The following is a 21,532-nucleotide window of genomic DNA, read 5'->3' as shown; positions in this document are numbered from 1 at the left end:
GGTCATCGGGTAAACAGCGCCTTTCTCCACCCACTATACTGTACATTGCGAGCATTTAAACGCTCAATTGAATGGGGCTCCTTCTCTCTTTCTATCATGGATCAGCCACCAAAGTCAAAACAGCGATGACTGTTTGAAATTATCCTGAAGCCAATATTTGTAACGTAGCAAGGAGTTTAACAACTACTGGAATGGAATGTAAACTCTGAGACGGAGATTCGATGTAATCTTTGATTTCTCCCAGTAATGATTTCTTCGCATGGCTGCTTAATTTGTAACGCGTAATGATTTAGATTTCACTCAACTCAAAAAGTGTGATCCTTGTGGTAAAAATCCTTTGGCCTATGTCTTTGTCTTGCTCGGGTTACTACTGCCATTTCACCAGGAGGCATATGCGCATCCTGGTTTACGCCTGCTTTTAACAGGCGGAGAATTTCACAGGCAGTTTTTGTACATACTGCGGAATACATAATTAGGCGCACTTCACGCATCCCCTCCCATATCTTTATGGTAAACTCCCACCTTCCCTCTGACCTTACCGTGAAAGCATTTGCATGACACGGAAAAGCCCAATTTGCCATTTTCAGTTCCCGCGACAGGCAGTCTGTGCTTTTACCTCAGTGCGGCATGTTTGTACATACATCGCCATTATTTTACGCGCACGTTGCGAAACAAATACGCCTGAAGTGGGCGCAAAAGCGTTAGTACATTAGGCCCTCAGTGTTATTGGAGTAGCACACCTGTGCTGTGTGCGACCTTAGCCCGACTGTGAGCATGTAGCACGTTAGCACGCTGGTGTTCCTTTTGACTGTGCCGGTGGCCCTCTCCTTGTTGGCTTGTGTGCACATGATGATTCATCTGCAACGTCTGTCCCTTCTGCCTGTCAGTGGCTTTCACTTGCATGAGAATATCTGACCTGGCTGTCAATTGAACAGGTAACCTAACGGCCAGACTGACTGCCTGGTTGACGGCCTGTTTGTTGACTAACTGTCTGGCTAAATAACTGGTTGATAGACTGGCAGATTAATTGGCTGACTGGTAGACTGACTGAATTACTGACTAACTGACCTCTAGCTGGGAGTCATCCTTCTCTCCTCGCAAAAACTGGAACTATCTGGAACATTCTTGGATGACAAAATGATGGATGGCAGGCTGAAACATATAGAAAAATAAATAAATGAAAAAAAGGATAAAAATTCACATGCTGATGATAACTGCATATTTGTCTGCCATCGTTTGGCTTCCAATTTGCTTCCCAGTGTGATAATAAACTTGTCAGCATGGGTTTGCAGATAAGTCTGTAATTCACTTTCACTTTAAAGGGATACACAAACACCGATGCAAACATACACAAAACGTCTTGGTGTAGAACATTGTGGAAATACAACTGGGTCCTGCCCGAACCCCCCCCCCCCCCCCCCTCCCCTGCCCAAAAAATATGAGTTGAGTTTAGAAGAGATTCAAGCAAAATGTGGGACTGGTGCAAGGTTAAATAATTAAAAAAAAAATAAAAATGTAAAACTTTACTTACCTTGAATAGGTAATTACAAAATTATAATAATCAATTGTGATTTTTTTTCCCCCTCTGCATATGGACCCATCGCCTGAGGACATTAAAGCTCTATTGAAAGGCGTGTGTTAAAGTTTCCCATTTGGCAAAAGGCTGCGTGGACTTTGGGCCCGACATCTTGTTAATTTTTCCACCATCCTTCGGATCTCACTAATGCTCTCACATAATACTGAACCACATCCCTGGGCCAAAACATGCCACCACTCCAAAAAGTAGTCTGACACTTATTGGAGTATTGGAGTGTGTGTGACAGAGACAGAGAGTTATGAGTGTTTTTTAATACATATAATTATATTAAATAACGACACAATATATATTGACATGTCATTGCAAGAACTACTTCATCCAGTGTTTATACCCAGTCATTTTTGTCCCATAAAATCTGTACACTGTGTGAACAATCTGGCAAAAATGTGTATTACTATGTGTGTCAAGAAACAATACACATTGTTTTGATAATATTGGAATGGTATTATTCTTGTCTGTTCTTCCCACTCTTCCCACTTTTTGTGTGTATGTCAGCAGCTCAATTACTTTCCATCTCCATCTATATCTCTCTCCATTCTTTGTATGTTTGAATAAGCTGGGGCCAAGGCAGGGGAGAGAAAGACTGCTGGAGGAGAAGAACAACAACTCTGTCACAGTTCCTCTCTCTTTTCCTCTCACACATACACAGACACAAACAGAAAGCTCTACAATTGTCTGCCTGTTTGCCTTGTCTCATGATGGTACTGTTAAACAGAGGGTCAAATGAACGACTGTACTGGAGGTTTTAGCAGTAGCTCCAGTCCAAAAGTTTGTAATCCTTGTGTATGTGAGCACACGTTCATGTGTATCCCAATACATTCATTGTGTTGATGTGAATCCAAAGAGTATAATGTGAATATAAAGAATATCATATACATCGGGGGCATTCAACCTGACCAGGAAAGCAGTGTGTGTATAAGTGTTTAGTTGTCACTCACCAATGCAGGTCTTGCTGTCTGAGTGCAGGGCGTACTTCTGATGACAGCCACATACCGGCCCAACATCCGTTTCATCACATGTGTGCTGACACCCCCCGTTTCCATAGTTGCACGTCACTGGAAACATATGAGGACAATGAGGGAGGGTTACTATACATGACCACCCCCCCGACACACACACACTGCCCACATACACACCCACATGCTAGGCCTCAAATACACAAATCACTTGGAATGCTGTTTTCAGAAGGCTAAGCAGAAAGGAATTCACTGTCTGCCACTACCTCAGATATCAAGTGGCAGCCCCCACCCCCAAATATAATAGAGGATGCCTCTAGGGGGCATCCCTAATGTGGGGTAATAAAGTAGCCAGCAGGCCATGCTGACTGGAACTAGGCTTGCACTGGGCTCACTTTGTTTCTACACATGACAGCATCTGGTGAAATGGCTTCACCAGACACTGAGCTGGCCCTGGGACAGAGGGAGGGAAAGAGGGACAGAGTGAAGGAGTGAGGAAGAGAAAAAGAGAGCAGAAACGGAGATAGACGGAGAGAGAGGTAAGTAGAAAAGAGAGATTTGAGAGAGCAAGAGAACAAAAGTGAGAGGGCGGTGGGATAGAGAAAGAGTGGGGAAGCTCCTATGCAGTCTGTTTACGGGAGTTTAATCAGGACAACTGAAATTTGTTAACGTGCCATTCTTTGACGTTTATGAGCATGTCCTCAGAATAGAGAGAAAGCGATGGAGGAGGCGTGGAGAGGTCTGGAGAGGTGTGTGTTTCATCTGGAGACGGACAGAGCTGGTCCTGTTCCTCTTTAAACAAGACAGTAGATTATAAAAGCACACAGCCCTTCCACCGCTGGCCTATTTACTAGCTTGTTCATTAGCCCTATTACTAGTCAGTTTGCTAGCCACCAAGCAGCTATAGCTAGAGTCTCTTCATTGTGTGTTTACAGCTGTACCTCAACCCAAACCCTTTCCCCCCAAACTCCCCATTCCACCTCAAACCCCCTTTCCCCCAACCCCACCCATGTAAACACTTTGCTAGCAAACATTTACCACAAATGAACCTCTCGGGTGATGTAGCAGCTACCAAATCTTTTCAATCCATAGAGGGACACATTTAACAGCTTTAAGGATTTCACAATGTTACAGTCTAAGGAGGACAAAATGTGTTTGCCAAATAAAAGTCAGATGACTGAGCGGTTAAGAAATCGGGCTACTAATCAGAAGGTTGCTGCTTCGATCCCCGGCTGTGCCAAAATGACATTGTGTCCTTGGGCAAGGCACTCACCCTACTTGACTTGGGGGAATGTCCCTGTACTTACTGTAAGTTGTTCTGGATGAGAGAGTCTGCTAAATGCAAATGTAAACTAATAAAGCAGTTTTATTTCCCCCTTCGGAACCCTGCACCGATTGAAATTCCATGGTTTGAGGCGATCAGGGCGAGGAATGAATAAGATTAATAATATTGTTTTAAAACATCCTTAACCCCTTCTTGATCCTGTTAAATGTTCCCAAAAATGCCTAAACAGCATACCCAAAGTAAATTGACTGCTGTTCTTGAACCATTTGGAGTACATGCATGTAAATGGACTGTTTTGAAAGCTGACACTCTGAAGTTATGTTTCTTGTTGTCAGTACCCCTGTCGGTCCTACTGGTGTTGGCTAATAGAAGCTTGAACACAAGGAAAGTGAAAGTTTCTATTTCCGCCTAGAGTTTGTGTTGAAAACAGAAGCCTGAAGAGGCCTAGCGGTGGTAGGTATTACCTGGAAGACAGCATTGGACCACAGGTCGAAGCCTTACCCAATTCAAATCATAAGTCAAACATAATACCACAATATATTCAGATTTGACAAAGGTTTCTATAACAGTACATCCAGGCGTTTTCTTTTGGAGACTCCAGAATGACCCTTGTAACCAAGGTCAAATTCTTAGTATAAAAAGGTATAATTGTTATCTATAATGAAAGGTGGTACTTAGAACTATCATATATAACACTAATAAACTAAATATAGCTGCAAGCAGCGATGCGGGTTCCTCCGCAAAATGGCAAAATATTATAAAAATGTACATTGTAGAAGGTCAAGAGTTTGACAACAAGAGAGCAAACTACTTCATGTTGGGCCAACTACAATAGTCTGAATGGGGATTTAAACTCATGAGCATAAGGTTACAAGGCAGACTTTCTATCCTCTCTGCTACACAACAACTGTTGAGAATTGGGAATTAAGTGAAATTGCGCATGGTATTTTATAATGATGACATCCTGTTTAAATAAACAGATATTCAAATTTAAGACAGGCTAAAAGACTGCGGCTGGATTCAAACCTGCAACTTTATACTTTGCAGGTCACTGTCCCAGTCCATTGAGCTATTCTCAGTGTTGAATATTGTCATGTTCAGTTACTGTTTAAAAAAGTACGCTGTTTCTTCTGTGGTAAGAGTTGTTGGATTCAGCCAAAGTTTAAACTACTCAAATTCAATCATATTTTGACATGCCAACGTGAAATTGTTGATGGTACTTCAGAGTGATGTAATCTTGAACCCAATAAGGTTTGAAAACCATCAGTCAAAATTATATTAGATTTATTGACACAAAGATATTGAGGCAATGTGGACATTTACATAAATACACCCCTTTCAGACATTTTGTATTACATTTCTCATTCCATTTCACCCTATATAAAAATACACCTGCCCGCACACTATTCCAATCCATGCCGTTTACCTTCCTCCCAGCACAAGTCAAGCCAAAGCAGAAATGCTGTAGCGGATGCATGAATTTGTCGACCAAATATTGCCTCCTACAATCAAAACACAACACAACGCTCGCAACACTGTTCTCGAAGATGGCTTAGACTGCTTTCCAGAACCACAGTCATCTTACAATGAAGAATAGCCTCATTGGTAAAAGGTATATGGCACAGCCCATGATGATCTCCTTGCCAACATAAATGTATGAGGCCGACTCTCACTTCCCATTAAACCCCACAACATGCACTCTCAGGGTGACCAACAAGATTATTTTAACTAACAAACAACAATATTACAAACATCTAACTGAACGAACGCAACAACTAAAATCCCTTGCATAGCTTTTGTAACCAAACTATTTACCACAAGTCTTGGCATTTTTTGACATGCCGCATTGAATGCTGGGTACCCAAGAGCACTGACGCTGATGATCTAGCTGTTCTCCGACTGCATGATATGACGAGATGCTACTGACGCACTAAGGTCTCGGCGTCTCCTGAAATGTCACGCGTGTTTTTGCCTTGAAACTGCGTGCGCATCATCATCAAGACCCCATGTATATGTCAAGATAACATCCAAGCTAACAATTTCACCAAATCTGTCTGCAACTTTGTATACCATATGTAGCCTACTGTGTTATGGTTGTTTGAGTTCAACAACTTGCTTAATGAATTCAATGGCTGTTAAATGTCAAATCCAACTATACATTTATAAAAGAGAGAGTTCCAATCAAATCTGAATTATTTTTAAACCTAGAGGTTTAAAAGACAACCTTTGCCTTAACTGACATGCACCAACTCAGAGAACTGAGTTTCAACATCCATTTACACATTTAGTCTCTATTTTTTACTCTACTCTTAAGACATAACTATGTTTAACTTAATGTCTGCGCCTGTTTGTCACCAACTGTCTCTGGAGTGGGGGGTGGGGGCTTCACATGGTTTCTACAGGTGTAAACAAGTTACATTTAAGACTTTTTAAGACCTTTTAATACCCCTTCCAATTGAAATTAAAGACCAAATTTACGATGGAAATACAGATCAAAAGGGGAAATATACAGTTATCTTCCCAAACACTGATGTCTGTTCAATATGAACACTGGTAAAATGACAACAATCGGTTGAGTTTAAGAACATTGACTAAATGTGTGTAATGCGAAAGGATAACACAAAAATGGAATTGCTGTCCTAAATTATATTTTTTATTACACAATGGTGGAGCAGAAACTAGCAATTCCATGAATCCCATGGAAACAAAGGCCAATGTGTGAGATGTACTGATGTGGATCACAAATCATCCAAGAAGCAGTACTTCTCTTGAGTGGTTTTTATTCAGATGACTAATCATTGGATTCAGGTCAAAAGTCTATAACTTGAACTGGTTTCATTACTTAAGACACTAAAAGTCAGCAGGTTGGCATGCTGGGACATGGAAAGGATAAAAAATGTAGACTGTCATCTAAGTAAAAAAATGCAGATTTGTCCTTTTTCATCAATATCCTCAAAAAAGCAGTCTGCAGAGCTACTGTGTGTGGGGTGACTGTCTGTCTCTGGAGGGGCAAGCAGGGCCTGCAGAGAGGGGCAAGCAGGGCCTGCAGAGAGGGGCAAGCAGGGCCTGCCGGCAGGGGCAAGCAGGTCCTGCAGGCAGGGGCAAGCAGGGCCTGCAGGCAGGGGCAAGCAGGTCCTGCAGGCAGTCAGACAGGGCAGGCCAGCTGGATGAAGCTGTCCTGGGGTCAGGGCTGAAGAGAAGCTGTCCTGATTCTGATTCTGTCCAGCTAGAGGGGGGTAGTCCAGCAAGGGATCAGTTTTTCTCTCCGCATCCTCTGTTGACCTCTGTTGAGCAGGCCTCTGCATGACCCTCCAGACCTGTAAAAGTGAAGAAATGATCCATGTCAGTTGTGAAAAATGAAGCTTTTTACATCTACACTTGACATAACTACAGTTATGACTGTGAAATGCAGTGGCATCACTTGAACTTGAATCCAAATGTGTTGAACTGATGGAGGCCATGCAGTCACTCCAAACATTTGGCTCGATTCCAGGCTCTGGCAAGAGTTTTTAGCTCTAAACTGGACAATATACACATCTGACCAAAGACCAGCTCGACCTTTGCCTGTAAACAGTGATTCTGACTGTCAGAGACCTTTAAATAGGCTGACCGAGTGAAACTAGCCTGGCTAACGTAGGTCACTTTCTCAGGAAAATGACAAATTTTAGGACTAGAATTTAGTGAATTACGATATTGTTTACACACTGCCAGTGAGTGAGTGAGCCGAGTCTGTCACTGAATCACAGTCAAAACAATGTACCCCCGGGACGCAGTCTCACTCCACTTGCAAGTTTTCCACAAATCACAAAACTAATCGGAGCATCTGGCTACAAGCACAATTCCTACATCTCCTAAAGGCTTCCCTCCTCGAGGTTTGGTAACAAACACATTTTTGGTGTCGACCGAACTGTAAAATTGAGAACTTATGAACATGACGCGACCAAAACATGGCTGCCGCCTAAGCCTATGCGGCCTCCCTGGCGCTAATAGCTGCCCTCCTCTACCGTTCTGATGAATTCGCCGAGATGCTACATGATTCAGTAATTACACAGAGGGAAAAAGCTACTGTAGCTACTTTTCGAGTTCGGTTTTCCGTCACTTCAAACTCAAGATCTAAAGGTCTCAAAGTGCTCAAACCTTCACCATAATTCAAGAGTAGTGTACTTTCACGAACCCAATCATTGATTCTAGGTTAAAATGTGTAAAAATAGGACTTACCGAACGTGGCTGCCTCCAAACCGGCTATCAGGTGATTCCAGTTGAAAAAAACAATGGCCGCCGAAAAAGAATTTATATTCGTAACGGCGAGCTGCGATTGGAAGCAAATTGAGGGTGGGGCTCGGTCAGCACACCATTTCCAGAAAGGATGTGTGTGCTTCTCGCTTGCGCGTGTCAGTAGGTTGACCACCTGTTCCTCTTTGCGCTGTTTAGCACAGCATTTTCAATATGCGACGTGCGGAACAAGGGGTGAAAATGCTGTGCGACACAACGCAAAGCGGGACAGGTGGTCACACAAGGGGCAGGATGAGTCTGTGAGAATTTGGAGCGCGCACTGTGGAGCAATTCAATTGAATTCAATCATTATATTGACATACCAAGGTGAAATTGTTAATGGTACCAGAGATTGATGTCGTCTTGAACCCTATTAGGTTTGATACACAGTCAAAATTATATTAGATTTATTGACACAAAGATATTGAGGCAATGTGTACATTTACATAAATACACCCCTTTCAGCCATTTTGTATTGTATTTCTTATTCAATTTGACCATTTATAAAAACATGTTTTCCACACATCTGGAACACATTTCAAGTTGATTGGATCTATGGTTCATGAGGAGAAGGGTTCTGAAGGTTGTACCAAATTTGGACAGTACAAGAAAATTCATAAGTCTGACAATATGGGTCCTTGAGGCTTTTTTGTTCCCCGTGAGAAATAAGGCATGTATACCAATTTTCAGGCATTTTGGAGTAATGGGGCGCTGGGGAAATCACGTAGACTTTGGGCGTGTTTTATAGCACCTATGTGCGCACATGGGCCACTAGCCGTGTGGGAGTAGTGAGGGACCTGTTATATCATTGGGCCAAATTGGAAAAAATCAGGTCCAGGACTTTATGAGCTATTGGGCCATTTAGCGGATAAGAACAATTATAATAATAAGAAGAATACTAACAAAAACAATAGGTTTCCTCCTATCGGAGGAAGGACAAGGATAGCGGAGGACAAGGATAGCTAGCTCATTTCATAGCCAGACGAAGCCAGTTAGAAAAAATTGTGTAGAGGGGGTAGGGGGGGGGTGGGGGTGGGCGGGATGCACAGACCTAGTTGGCTTTAGAGGGCTGTCACCGGGGCATGGAAGCTCCTATTGGATCAAATGAGGTGTCAATCAAAAGCTTAGGGTGTAGCGGCCATTTTAAGATTATCCTCGTCTTTGTTTACTGATCAGATCTCTTGCTATGAGCGATTGTTTGTGACGCAAATCAAAACAATTTTTTGACGATGGCAGAATGAAGCAACAAGATCATGGCTATGTGTGGATATAATTCATTGTTTGGACAACTACTCAACATTGTTTGATACTTTGGACCTTTGGGAATGTAAGCAGATGAGGTTTTGATGAGTTGTGTGCACACCTGGAACATTCCGAAGTAATCGTAGGTAAGTCAAACTTTTTCTCTGGCATTGTTGAAGGAACGGTCACCGGACAAAGACGTTGACAGTACTTGCTGTTGCGAGTTGAGCTTGAATTGGTTTATTTCAATGAAAGCACAATAATAGTAGCTTTCCAAAGAGGTATAATATGTTTAGACGTCAAAAAAAAAAAAAAAAAAATCTAATTGAGTGCGTTCTCACTGAGGGAGGGGGCTCAGCGTTGCTGGCTCGCCGGCGAGCCAAGGAACGGTAAAGTATGAAAAAAAAATTCTGCTCATGATGAAAAAAAAGAATAAACAAGTGCTTTGGGTTGGAAAATTGCATATCAAATGCAGTTTAGGTTGAAGACTTGGACAAATTTCTCATGGAGCAACCATGAAACCACCAAACTAAAAAAGACTTAAGTGTTTACATAGACCAAGCATAACTGATACTCCTTAATATCTGTTGTGAAAATGGATACTCCTTTATATTTGGCTCTAAAGCCTACAATAGTTGTTAGTTTACCCTGGCTTTGTCTCTCATCCTACCCTCCAGCTGTCTCAACAGGCCGCATGATTTGTGTTTTTAGGAGGCCCTGGGGACCTCTCCCAGAGTAACTATAACCCATCACCTTCCCTTCCAGACCAGGGAACACTCCAAAGCCAAGGATTCAGATCTCGGCTCTGGAGGGGAGGACCAGACTGGTACCTTTGTCCAATACTCACTGATAAATCAAACTGGGGAGTGTGTGTTTAGTGTGGGGTTCTATGGGAAGGGTACATACGTGTACAGTCTCTGAGGTTTTTGGCCAGCTCAAAGCCAGGCCTGCACTCGCATGCCACACCCCCCTTGGGGGTCTCTCTGCAGATGTGGGCGCAGCCGTGATCCTTGTTCATGCAGTTCATCCCATCTAAGGAGCACAGAGAAAGAGTGTTAGATAGACAGAGAGCACATACGTACCTACATAATAGTACATTCGGGAACGTGTCTGACTTAATGCCAAGAATATGAACACAGCTCTTACTGCAGGTAGGGCTGTGCAATATATCGAAAATTAGCAATAATATCGCAATAATTTAGACGACAATGTAAAATTTGAAAATATTGTGAATATCGAATATAAAAAAATAAGGTATTTGTGTTGCTTGTGTTTTAAGATCACCATCTGGCTCTTCTGTGTTCACATACAGACACTGAAAATTGCACTCGCACAGGAACTCTCGTTTTCCAGTACCCCTCAGGTAGTCTTGTGAGGGTAAAGAGCTGGTCCATTGTTCCGGGACTGAATCTGCACTGTTCATCTTGAATATGAGCGGTCGGAGCCTCCTTTCCAGCACCCTGGCATAAGCTTTGTGTGAGTATCCCCACTCCCACCCGGCGCCTCTCACCCTAGGCAACTCCAGAAAAAGACAAACAACCCTTCTCCAGGCGCTTGGATCCAGAGCCAGTGCTGTGGGTGGAGGTGAGCCCAAGTACATCTAGCTGGTACCACTCCACATCCCGCACCAGTTCTGGCTCTTTCCCCGCTAGTGAGGTGACGTTCCACGTCCCTAGAGCTAGTCTATGCTGCCGGCGATCGGGTCACTCAGGCCCCCTGCCCGGCCCGCCACCTGGTCTACATAGCACCCAACACCGATTCTTGACCCTGTGGGTGGTGTGTCCACAGGGTGGCTGCTCCATGTTATTTCTTCAGGCTGAGACCAGGCCCCATAGGCGAAGGCCCGGCCACCAGATGCTCGCCGGAGAGCTCCCCTCCTGGGTCTGGCTCTGGGAGGGTGCCCCGGTTTCCCTTGTCCGGGCGAGGTAGCTGGAGTCTGTGGGCTGCTATCCATCAGGGTTTTTTAAACTGCTCTTAGTATGGGCTCTCCCCCGAGACCTGTTTGCTTTGGGAGACCTTACCAGTGGCTGATGCCCAGGACACCTCCCAGAACCACTCAAACTCCTCCTCCACGTTAAGGTGGCGATTTGTGGAGGAACTTTTTATTTTATTTCACATAATTCAAAATGATCCTCCACCGACTTAAAGCGGTGAAGTAATTTTCTAACTATGCTATGGTAATCTTGATGAATGGGATTCTAACAACTGTCACAGTTCAAATGTGAAGTCTAGGTTGATTCTAGCGTAGCACCTTTATGTATTTTACTATAAATCCTCGTTTATTTAATTTCATAATTTTTGGGTTGTTCAAAGCACTTCTGAAAAGATTAGTGTGAGATATTAATTTATTAGTAAAATAATATTTTTTGTGCTATATGATGATGCTTTTAATGCTAGGCAGAGTTTTCCCCTTCAGTCTGCATTAAGACCTGTGTTATGACCCCCAGTCTGTGGTGTTCTGTGTTGTATTTGTGTGTGTTCCCTGCTGTGCTGTCTGTTCCCCATAGGTGGAGCGAATCAAACCATCAACACCTATGCATGACTCCTCCTCTCCATAATCTGGTTCACCTGGTTCCTGTCATCAACCATCCCTCCACCAGTATATATTGTGCCACTGTGTTTGTTTGGGGGGGGGGAATAAGTCGCTGGCTTACTGTAGCAGTGTTGTGTGTGGGTAAGGCCTACTTTTGTGTTTAGTTTTTTGGATTACCCTCTGTGCTGACCATTGTCCTTTTGACTTGTTTTCTTTGTCCAGTTGTGTTGAGTTGCTTTGTTTGTAGTGTTAAGTGTTGTCCAGAACAGTTTTCTTGTTCTTTTGTTCTGGGGCTGGGGAGTAGTTTAGAGCTGCCCGTGGTATACATCACCCGTAGGACTTACTTACTGTCTATATACACCAGCTAGACCTGGGCAGCCCACTGCTGTATTTTTGGTTAGGACACCTCATTCGTGTGTCAGTTGCTTTATGTTTAGCTTTGGGAACTTTATGTTGATTTCTTTTTCTTTGGTCCTGTCCAGCCCTCCCTTTGTCCCTGTTTATTATTTTCCCCATTACAATTATTTTTTTACTATACCGTGGTGGAACAAAATAAAGCCTTTGTATTCCGCTGGTACCATTTGTTTGTGTCCTCATTCGCACTCCTTGCTCTGTGCACCCTTCACTGGCCTTTGAGAGTCCCCGAGCGGTGGCAGGGGTCAGGTTCCCTCCGTTACAGGCATTGGCTTATAACAAGCTGACTGATGAAGTAAGATGAAGCTAATAATGTTGTGGTTATTTAATTGATTTAAAGTTCATGAGGATAGTTATAGGCCTAGCTGATATTTCTTTCATGTGAAGTGAGTCAAAAGTAAAAATGTGCATGTTAACTAGTTACTTGTGACTGGTTTAGTCTGTGCAATCCAAGACCCCACCCTGAGCTCCTCAGTTTGAAGCATGGACCTATATAACAAGACCAAAGGAGCTGTTTAAAGATGGCGCCCCCATTCATTTCAATGGAAAGTCTCAGTGGTGCAGTGAGGCAAGCATAGAAACATATACCTAGAACAAGCAAAATAGCTCTTTAAAGAGAGGTCACCAAAAGCAGATTGGTGATGCGGCCTTTGTCAATTACACCCCAAAACCATGGAACAAATTACCAACAAATATTATAAATATTAAGGAAGCAAACACGCTTTAAAAGACAGCTTAAAACCTACCTTTTTTACCAAAGCATTTAACTAATTTTAAGGGTTTTACTACTTTTATTAGTTCTACTATTGTTTGCTAACTTAATTATTACTTTTATCACTTGTATTATTGTTTTTATTGATTTAATGTAAAGCACCTTGAGCTGCAATTATTGTATGAATAAATGTGCAATATAAATGAAGTCTTATTATTATTAAAGATGGCGCCCCCCGTTCCTTTCTATGGAAAGTGCTCAGTGAGGCTAGCAAGAGCGATAAACAGACTGTGGCATCTTTTAACTTCCGGCGACACTTCCCAGATTTGTAACATATCAATCAAAGATAAGATTACTTATCTAGGGATTACTATAATGAAAAATGCTCTGTAAAATTAGATTTTATTAGTGATAAGACAAAGAAAAACCTTAATCAATGGCTGCAGAGAGATTTGTCCCTGAAAGGACGAGTATTGTTGACAAAGGCAGAAGGTTTAGCCCGTCTTGCGTATGCAACTATCCCCTTATTTGTCAACAAAAAGCTCTGTAATTCCATTGATAAATTACTTTTCAATTTTATTTGGAAAAACAAGATGCATTATGTGAAATAATCTGTTGTGAACCCCTTTGAATGTGGTGGTCTACATTTTCTTGATTTTACAACCCTTAATATTACTTTTAAAATAAATTGGATAAAACATTTTCTAAATAACCCCACATCTACATGGAATTTTATACCTAACTATATTTTCTCTAAGATTGGTGGTCTAGAATATTTACTTTTGTGTGATTATAAAATAGAAACAGACAGAAATCCCTTATTCTTATCTAAATTTCACAAACAAATGCTCTTAACATGGTCATTAATCTACAAACATAATTTCTCCCCACATAGGTGCTTCATCTGGAATAATAGGCTTATTAGGTTGGTCAAAGATAAATCTTTATTTTATAAAACTTGGTTCAATAATAACATCATTCTAGTATCCCAACTACTGAATGATAATGGATCTTTGCTGAATTATTCTGAATTCCTTCACACTTTTAGCATTCCAATCACCCCAAGAGGGTTTGCAATTGTTATGGATGCCATCCCATCTGGTATTTTAACTCTCTTAAAAGGGACTGGAAAACCAGATTGCCTATCAGCTGTGGACCCTAAGTTGACCTCAGTTGGTACTATATGTTTTACTACCACAACGAGGAATAATAATTGTAACATTCGCTCTTTGTTCCAGACAGATATCACCAGCACCCCTAATGTTGTTCCCTATTGGTCAAACTTTGTTGACAACCTGAATTGGGGGAATATATGGAACCTTTCTTACAAATACCTCCTTACGAATAAAGTAAGAGAAGTCTCTTTCAAAATCATACATAGGTATTATCCTGCTAAGTATTATCTCGTTAGGTTTAAGCTTGACATATGTGTTAACTGCTCGTTTTGTGGAATATGTCCAGAAACAATGTTGCACCTGTTCTGGCAGTGTCCCTACACCATCACTTTAAAAAAAGATCAAAACCATATATGATTCAAAAAATAAGAAAGCTGCTAAAACTCAGTTATGCTGAGTTTTATGTATACATTTGAAACTCCCCCTGGCTCTGCTCTTGACTTATGTTTTTTTTCTGTATTAATGACTCTGTTTGCTTGTCTTTACTGTTTGTATCGTGAAGATTTAATAAAGATTTATATAATTTGTTTTGTTTATTTTTTACTTCCGACTCATCCGGTCTTGCGCAGTACAGTGGCTTGCCATGCTAATAGCTCTGAGGCTTGTGCACGGTCGCAACCAGCTGTACACGTCATACTTGGCGACAACGAGCGTAGGCGAGCGTGTAAGCTAAGGCATTGCAGTAGAATCTGACATTTTGTAGATTGTTCACAAACAACACATCACCAATAGGATCCCTCTACAACAGACCTAGATATTCAAGACAAGTAGCACAAGCTAGCTATTTTATTATACTTATATATATATATACTTAATATTATTATACTTAATTTTCCCAGTCATTGAATGCCGTAGAATAAGGTCTTGGATGTCTGGTATGAACTGCACCATTGACTAGAGTGCCCGCGATCAGCCGCAATCAGCTCCGACACCCACAGCCGTAATGCACCGCAGTGTGAAAAGGGGGAAGAGTCTGTTCTTGTCGCAGCAATGCAGTGAAATACTCTTGTATCTTCTAAATAATATTGTCCTTTCGTTTTTGGCTCAATATATCCATGACCCTGACCCTAATATTTTTGGGGGGATCTCAAAGCACTTATCCAAACAATGTCAAACTGCGTGTGCTTGGGTCATGGACACCTGCAAAATGCCTGGTTCTTGAGATTATCATGCCTTAAAATCCCACTACAAAACAACACAGACATATATACAGCTATTTTATTCGAATAACTCTAGTCTAAATATCCAAGACACAGTTCCCCAATATATTTTTTTTTTGTTCTCTAACCTGACTTTTCCGTGAAATAGTTGACAAACCAATGGTACAGATGGGATGATTGGGTAGAGATGCTTTATCTGATTTTTGGTTACACGTAAACATCACAAATGTTTGTTGTATGTCATTCAGGATGTTGCCATAATATTTTCATCAGGAAGGGGTGTCTTGATTCTAGGCAATGAAGATTAACCTAGTTGACCATGAAAAAATCCTGGAAATAAAATGGTACTTCAAACATCACTGACAGGGTTTAGACCCCCATTCACATTTTTACCCAGCAAATCTGAGCAAAAAAAGGTAGAACGAGTGGCAAGATAAACGCTGAGCCAGTTTTTAAGGCAAAATTCACAAGAAAAGTGTGTGTATAACTCCATCCGTACTCAATTTTAACGTGGGAGAAGTCAAATAAACTCAGGAGAAAGCGGGGAAAGTGGAGGGGGGGGGGTACTCATCACATTGCCGCCTGTAACAGCAAACTGAGTAAGGGGCCTGGTAGCCTGGTGATGCCGATGTGATGATGACGGGCAGGCGAGGAGAGGCGGCCGCCAACTGACACGTTCACTCATTGGGCCAGACAAAGGGCACTGTCCGGCGTCTGCTTCGCACTGTATCCAATGTCGAGTCATGGCTCCAGCTAGGCCAGGACACCAATAACAGGTGTGTTTGTAGGGGGGGGGGGGGGGTAAATGCAATTGGATTTAAAAGAGACAGAAATAAAGGAAATAAGTCCATGGAATGAGAAGAGAACAGATTAAACCACGAATACTGAGGCTATATCGCAGTACGATGGAGAGAATAAATAAATAACAAAAACTATGCTGCTCCCGGTTAAAAGGTGAGGTGGAGAGTTGAGACAGACTTTCCATTCCAGCTCCCTGTGCTCATTGTTTAGACTGGAGGGGTCAGGCGGTGCATATGCTACTGAATCACTCTGCTGTTAGAGCAGTGGGTCCGGATAAGCCAGCCAGATCTTGGATCGCCCCAAGCCCAGCCCAGACCTCCGCCTCAGTCCCTGGAAACCTTACTCTAGGGCCTCAGCTCCAGGGCCAAACCCATCTCAAGGGCCCCAGCCCTGGAACCCCTTAGCCCACACATCAAGTACCAGGCCCCTAGTCCTAAAATCCCTAGCCCAGGTCCCAGCCCTTGGCCCCAGCCCAGAATGTGGCCCCCTATCCCATCTCAGAGACCAGGTCCAATCATAGCATTGTCCTGTTATTACAGCCTGTCTCTCCTTTCACTGCACTGTTCACTGTTTAACCCTAGAAATGACAAGTATGAGAGACACAGAAAAGTTTGGTTTCTGGGGTCTCTACTCCACTTTTCCTCAAAGCTTCAAAACACACACACACACACCTGTGATTTGTCAGGAGATATGATTGAATCTTTTGATTCTTTCTGTCAAATCTAGTGTAAGAGTATAGGGAAACAAAATGATCTCATGTGAATGTGTCTGAGCTTATACTATCTCCCATCGTGCATGTTTGTGAGCTTGGGTGGGTTTGAGTGTGTGTGTACAGTATGTGTACATGTAGGACCACCAGTGTTTGTACTCTGCCCCTTAGTGTATGGTAAGTGTACAGCTGCCCATAAAGCTTCCACTTAAAAGGACTCTTTTAAATAAACCCCCTCCAAGCTTCAAACTCAATATCAGAGGGGAAGGATGTTCAAAGACTCTGCACCAACCACTTATGCAGCTACTACATCCGAGCATGATTTTCTCTTCAAAGAACCTTTCCAGGGACCTTTGATAGCTGACTCCTGCTAGGGAAGAATATTATGGATGTTAGCTTAATACAGAGACAAAGCTATCAAATGAATGTACTTTGGCAGTCAGAGATGTATATGCCTTTCTGAGTGGCTTTTGGAAAAGTGGCAGGGTAGGAAATTTGTGGGTTGACTGGTTTTAGACATGACACCTTGCTTGGAGAGAGGCAAGGCATGACTTGGAAAAGATTGTGAAAGTGTGAGCAAGAGGGTTTTAGTTCACATTCTTGGGGTTTCTGCACACACACCCATACATTCCCAAAACTTTGATTCCTCTCTCCAAATTTTTGCCATTGTAAGTTCCACTTTAATTGGGTGTGCTTTGCCTTCGGCAAGGGCACAACCTTTGTTCTCTCACATATATTATTTAGTGGTGGGCATAGATTAATTGTTTTAATCTATATTAATCTCACTGTAATCTTGGCATTAATCTATATTAATCTATATTAAAATGCCTCATTTGAATTCCGCCAAAGGCATTCAGAATATGTGTACTACCCAAATAATGACTAAAAGTACGTCTTTGAGAACGGGTTTCTCAAGCCAGGTGGTACATTAGAGCAGGGGCTTATCTTCTGTTTCCAAAATGCATCACAAACTGCTTGAGAAAGCTGTTCTACTATAATAATTGGTGATGAAAATAAATTATGTTCAATAAGATGTACTTGTGCATTAACTGTTTATTAGATTAGTTAGCTTGGCTGATAGAGCTGTGCTGACGGGCTTGCCTCGGTTGCACTCAAACATAGTAGTTTGACGACGACTTCCCCTGCGCTACATCAGTGCTTGGCCCGGCATTTTCCGCATTAGCTAAGGGATGCTTTGCGTTTAGGTGGTATTTGAGACTGGAAGAACTCAGTTAACTACAGTTAACTAATTCCGCATAGCACAAGGTGCAAACAAACTTAGTCTTGTCGAGGTTTCCATTGGGAAGCTTCTTAAAAATACATTTTCCCTGCAGCAAACCAGGCGGCTTCATAGCTGCATCCATGTTAGCACATCACATTTGATGTGATAATTTCATACACATGGCATACACACAGGTTCGAAGACTCGCTCTCGCCCCCTACAGTGCAAATCGGCTAGTCATCATAGCTTGCGTAGTACAGACCCAGCTCCCAACCAAACTTTGAGAATAGATTAAAGGAGATATTTATTTTATTGCCCGATAAGAGTCTCACGTTAACAGCGATAACGGCCCACCACTAATATTATTATTAATATTTATTTTTGCCCCCCTAAGCCTCAGTCAATATTTTGACTACATACACAACCTAGGTGTCAAAAGTTTTGTCTTGGTAGCGATTGAATTAATTGTATTTTTATTTACGTTCCTTTGCACGTGAAGCTAACGGTGGCTAACTTGCCAGCCACAGTCACTGACGCTACTAACGTCATGAAAACTCGCGTGAATATCTAACAGCTTTACTGCAAGGCAGCTGCAGAAACGCCACAAGCAAAGAGGCCTGGGTGATAACTATTTGCTCATTTTACTTTGTGATATGACACACAATTGTGATGTGTAATGTACAATATAAGCTGATATTATTAAGGAAGTACATCTACTATCGGAAACAGTAGTCTACTTTTTCACTGAAGCATTAGCATCATGACATTAGCCTCTGTTGCCCGGGCAACACATACTACAGCCAGAGAATGTCTAATATAGAGAGAACTGCTACTCTTAGGAAACTTCCGGGTTATGAACTGGTTGAAGTTCCATGTGAGGGCGCTAACGAGCGAGTGCAGAATGAATGGAGGTCTATGGAGCGGTAGCCCTCAAAATCCACTTTTCTCAGGATTACATTTTTTTGTCTAGTAATTTGAATTCTGAATTCGAAAGGGGAGGAAAAAAAATACACACTGCTGGCTGTTGGATTGTTTTAAAGTCGCCTTTTTGTTCTAAAAAGCTTTTGAAAATGTCATTGACGTCATACACATCGTACGACCAGAGCTACTGCTTTACGGCAAGCTCTGGTCATTAACTTTTTTCTCTCATGGCATCGACAACACAGCTGACAGGTTAGGCTCTCCCTGTCAATACACATGCTAGAAAGAGTTTTGGCTTGCTAATGTTGTTGCTAATGTTGCTAATGCTCTCACATTCTGATTCCGCTTTGGATGCCATCAAGCGGGATCTCTGGTTGTATCAGTCCTTCACTAACCAATCTGCATTCATTAGCAGAATGCTAGCGTGTTAAAGGCAACAACGACTCACCCTGTAAGAAATCAAAAGGACATAAGTACTCGTTCATTCAACTTTCGACCTATAATCCATGTTGAACATGCAAAAACTACAATCAAATCAGAGATTTCTCAACGACAATCAGGCGAAAGAGACAAATGTAGCCGTTTAGCTCCATAGACTCCCATTCAACATGCACTCGCTCGCGATCACCCCCAGTGGAACTCTGGTGGAACTGCAGCCAAATTTGGTACAATGGGGCTTAATAGGGAGTGGCAAGGCTCTCCTTAAACAGGCTCTGCTACAGCGGTCTATGATTCATCTGTTTTCAATTGTTAAAATAAACATTCCTCACAAATGCATTTTCGTTGTAGGATTTATTTGACATTAGATTACAAGTAAACAATTTATGGGTCAAATTATCATTACCTGTGGTTTCAAACCAGTGTAGCTCACTGCAACGCTGGAGCCTACGCGAGACACACTAGTCTAGTCTTGTAGCTAACAATAACATATCCACAGCTGTTTAGGAAGTCAAACGGCGACAGAACATGTTCGGCACTACCGTTTTTTAAATAAAAAGTCTTTCACTAGGTGAAACTATCTGACTAGTGACTACTAACCTGAAATCCATTGCTACAGCCTAAACTTTGTCAATCTGTTCATGAAAATAATTAATTTCAGCCTAAACCATATAACGGAACGTTAAATCGAATTCAACCAATGCAATCGCTACCAAGACGGACACAGTCTAGTTCTGTACTGTAGTAGTACAGTAATTTACCGGGGCAGCTTCTCCACACAGGGCTAAATCGCATTTTGCGTTGTTACTGACAATGATCGCTACCACTGAGATTTTTATGAATGAGGGATTTCCCCCTAAATAAATGTCAAGCTTATTTATGTTTTTGGAGGCATTTTTTCAGTTAGCAAATGGTACTATTTGAATTGCGATTCCATCTGATATAGCTAACGTCGTTGTTAGAATAGCTTCAAAGTTTTTTTTTTTTATTAATGAATGAATGCAATATGAGTGGGCTAAATGCCTGAAAATATCACGAGAAGGGAAAAACTTAAAATTAAATTAAAAATTAAAGTCATAAAGGTTAGGTCCATTTTTACACAGGTATGCCAAATGTATTCATTTTGATTCAATTAAAAGGTTGCTGATCACCATTACCTCTTGCAGGGGAAATGAGAAGAAAACTATTTCATTCTATTCTTCACTCTTAGTATTTTAAGTTGTAAATGAGCAGATAAGTAGGCTATGCATTTTTTATATAAAATATACAGAAATATAAGTTGTAAAAATGTATCTAAAAAATGGACCTCTCTGCAACTAACGCAAGCAAGCACATCCTATAATTTCCCCAGAAATTGTACCCTCTCTAGTTTAAATCTGTTATCCATTCTCAAAAAAAGTATTTGTATAGCCCTTTTTACAAGCAATGTAACAGAGAGATTCACATACGCTCATAGAACCGAGGGAACCAACCTAAACCCTCAAGGAAGACAAGGAAAAACTCACTCGAGGAGAAAAAATTGAAAAAACCTTGGGAGGAGGTATTCAGTGAGGGATCCCCTCCTCCAGATACAGTTAGTGGTAAGTTTCTCTCTTTCCTTCTTTCTTTCTGTATGGTGAACCGGAGTCAGGTGGGTAAGCGGTTAGGGTATCGGGCTAGTAATCCGAAAGTTAGGGTTCAACCTACTTGCCTCGGGGGAATGTCCCTGTTCTTACGGTGCGTTCACACTGCAGCGGGGCGGGCAGAGCGGGGCGTTGGCTTCCCATTCATTTTCAATGAAACCAGGCGTTGACGCCCGCGTAGGGCATTGTGGGAAGGCGAGCGGGGCGGCGAAAGTTGGATTTTCTCAACTTTATGTAAATGAGGAGCGTGAAAACGCCAGCGATGGCAATCGGGTTGGTTTCTTGTAACGTAGCAACTGTTGCTCATGGTAAACATTTCTAGGTTTGACAATTTCAAGATGGAAGAGCAACTCATCGTATGTGTGTCTTCATACCCAGTATTGTATGATAAGTCTATGTTCGATTACAGAGACGTAAACAAAAAAAATGATGCCTGGCGCAGGGTTGCTGAGGTTGTCGGCGTCCCTGGTGTG

The 21,532-nt window shown here is 42.0% G+C and overlaps 1 protein-coding gene across 4 annotated transcripts in view; it reads right to left on the bottom strand.

Annotated features, from left to right (window-relative positions):
• The window catches only part of scube1 (signal peptide, CUB domain, EGF-like 1), a 210,236-nt gene that overhangs the window by 36,749 nt on the left and 151,955 nt on the right, over positions 1-21,532 (bottom strand). For all 4 annotated transcript variants that reach the window (XM_084701293.1, XM_084701294.1, XM_084701295.1 and 1 more), the window contains 2 exons: positions 10,259-10,384; positions 2,536-2,652 (listed from right to left, as the gene is read on the bottom strand). In XM_084701293.1, the coding sequence (XP_084557419.1) occupies positions 2,536-2,652; positions 10,259-10,384 (243 nt within the window). The remainder of the gene's footprint in view (positions 1-2,535; positions 2,653-10,258; positions 10,385-21,532) is intronic.

Source organism: Hypomesus nipponensis, chromosome 7 (genome assembly GCF_054491055.1).
Source record: "Hypomesus nipponensis isolate SF chromosome 7, ASM5449105v1, whole genome shotgun sequence".
Taxonomy (NCBI): Eukaryota; Metazoa; Chordata; class Actinopteri; order Osmeriformes; family Osmeridae; genus Hypomesus; species Hypomesus nipponensis.
This window is presented reverse-complemented; position numbering and strand designations above follow the sequence as displayed.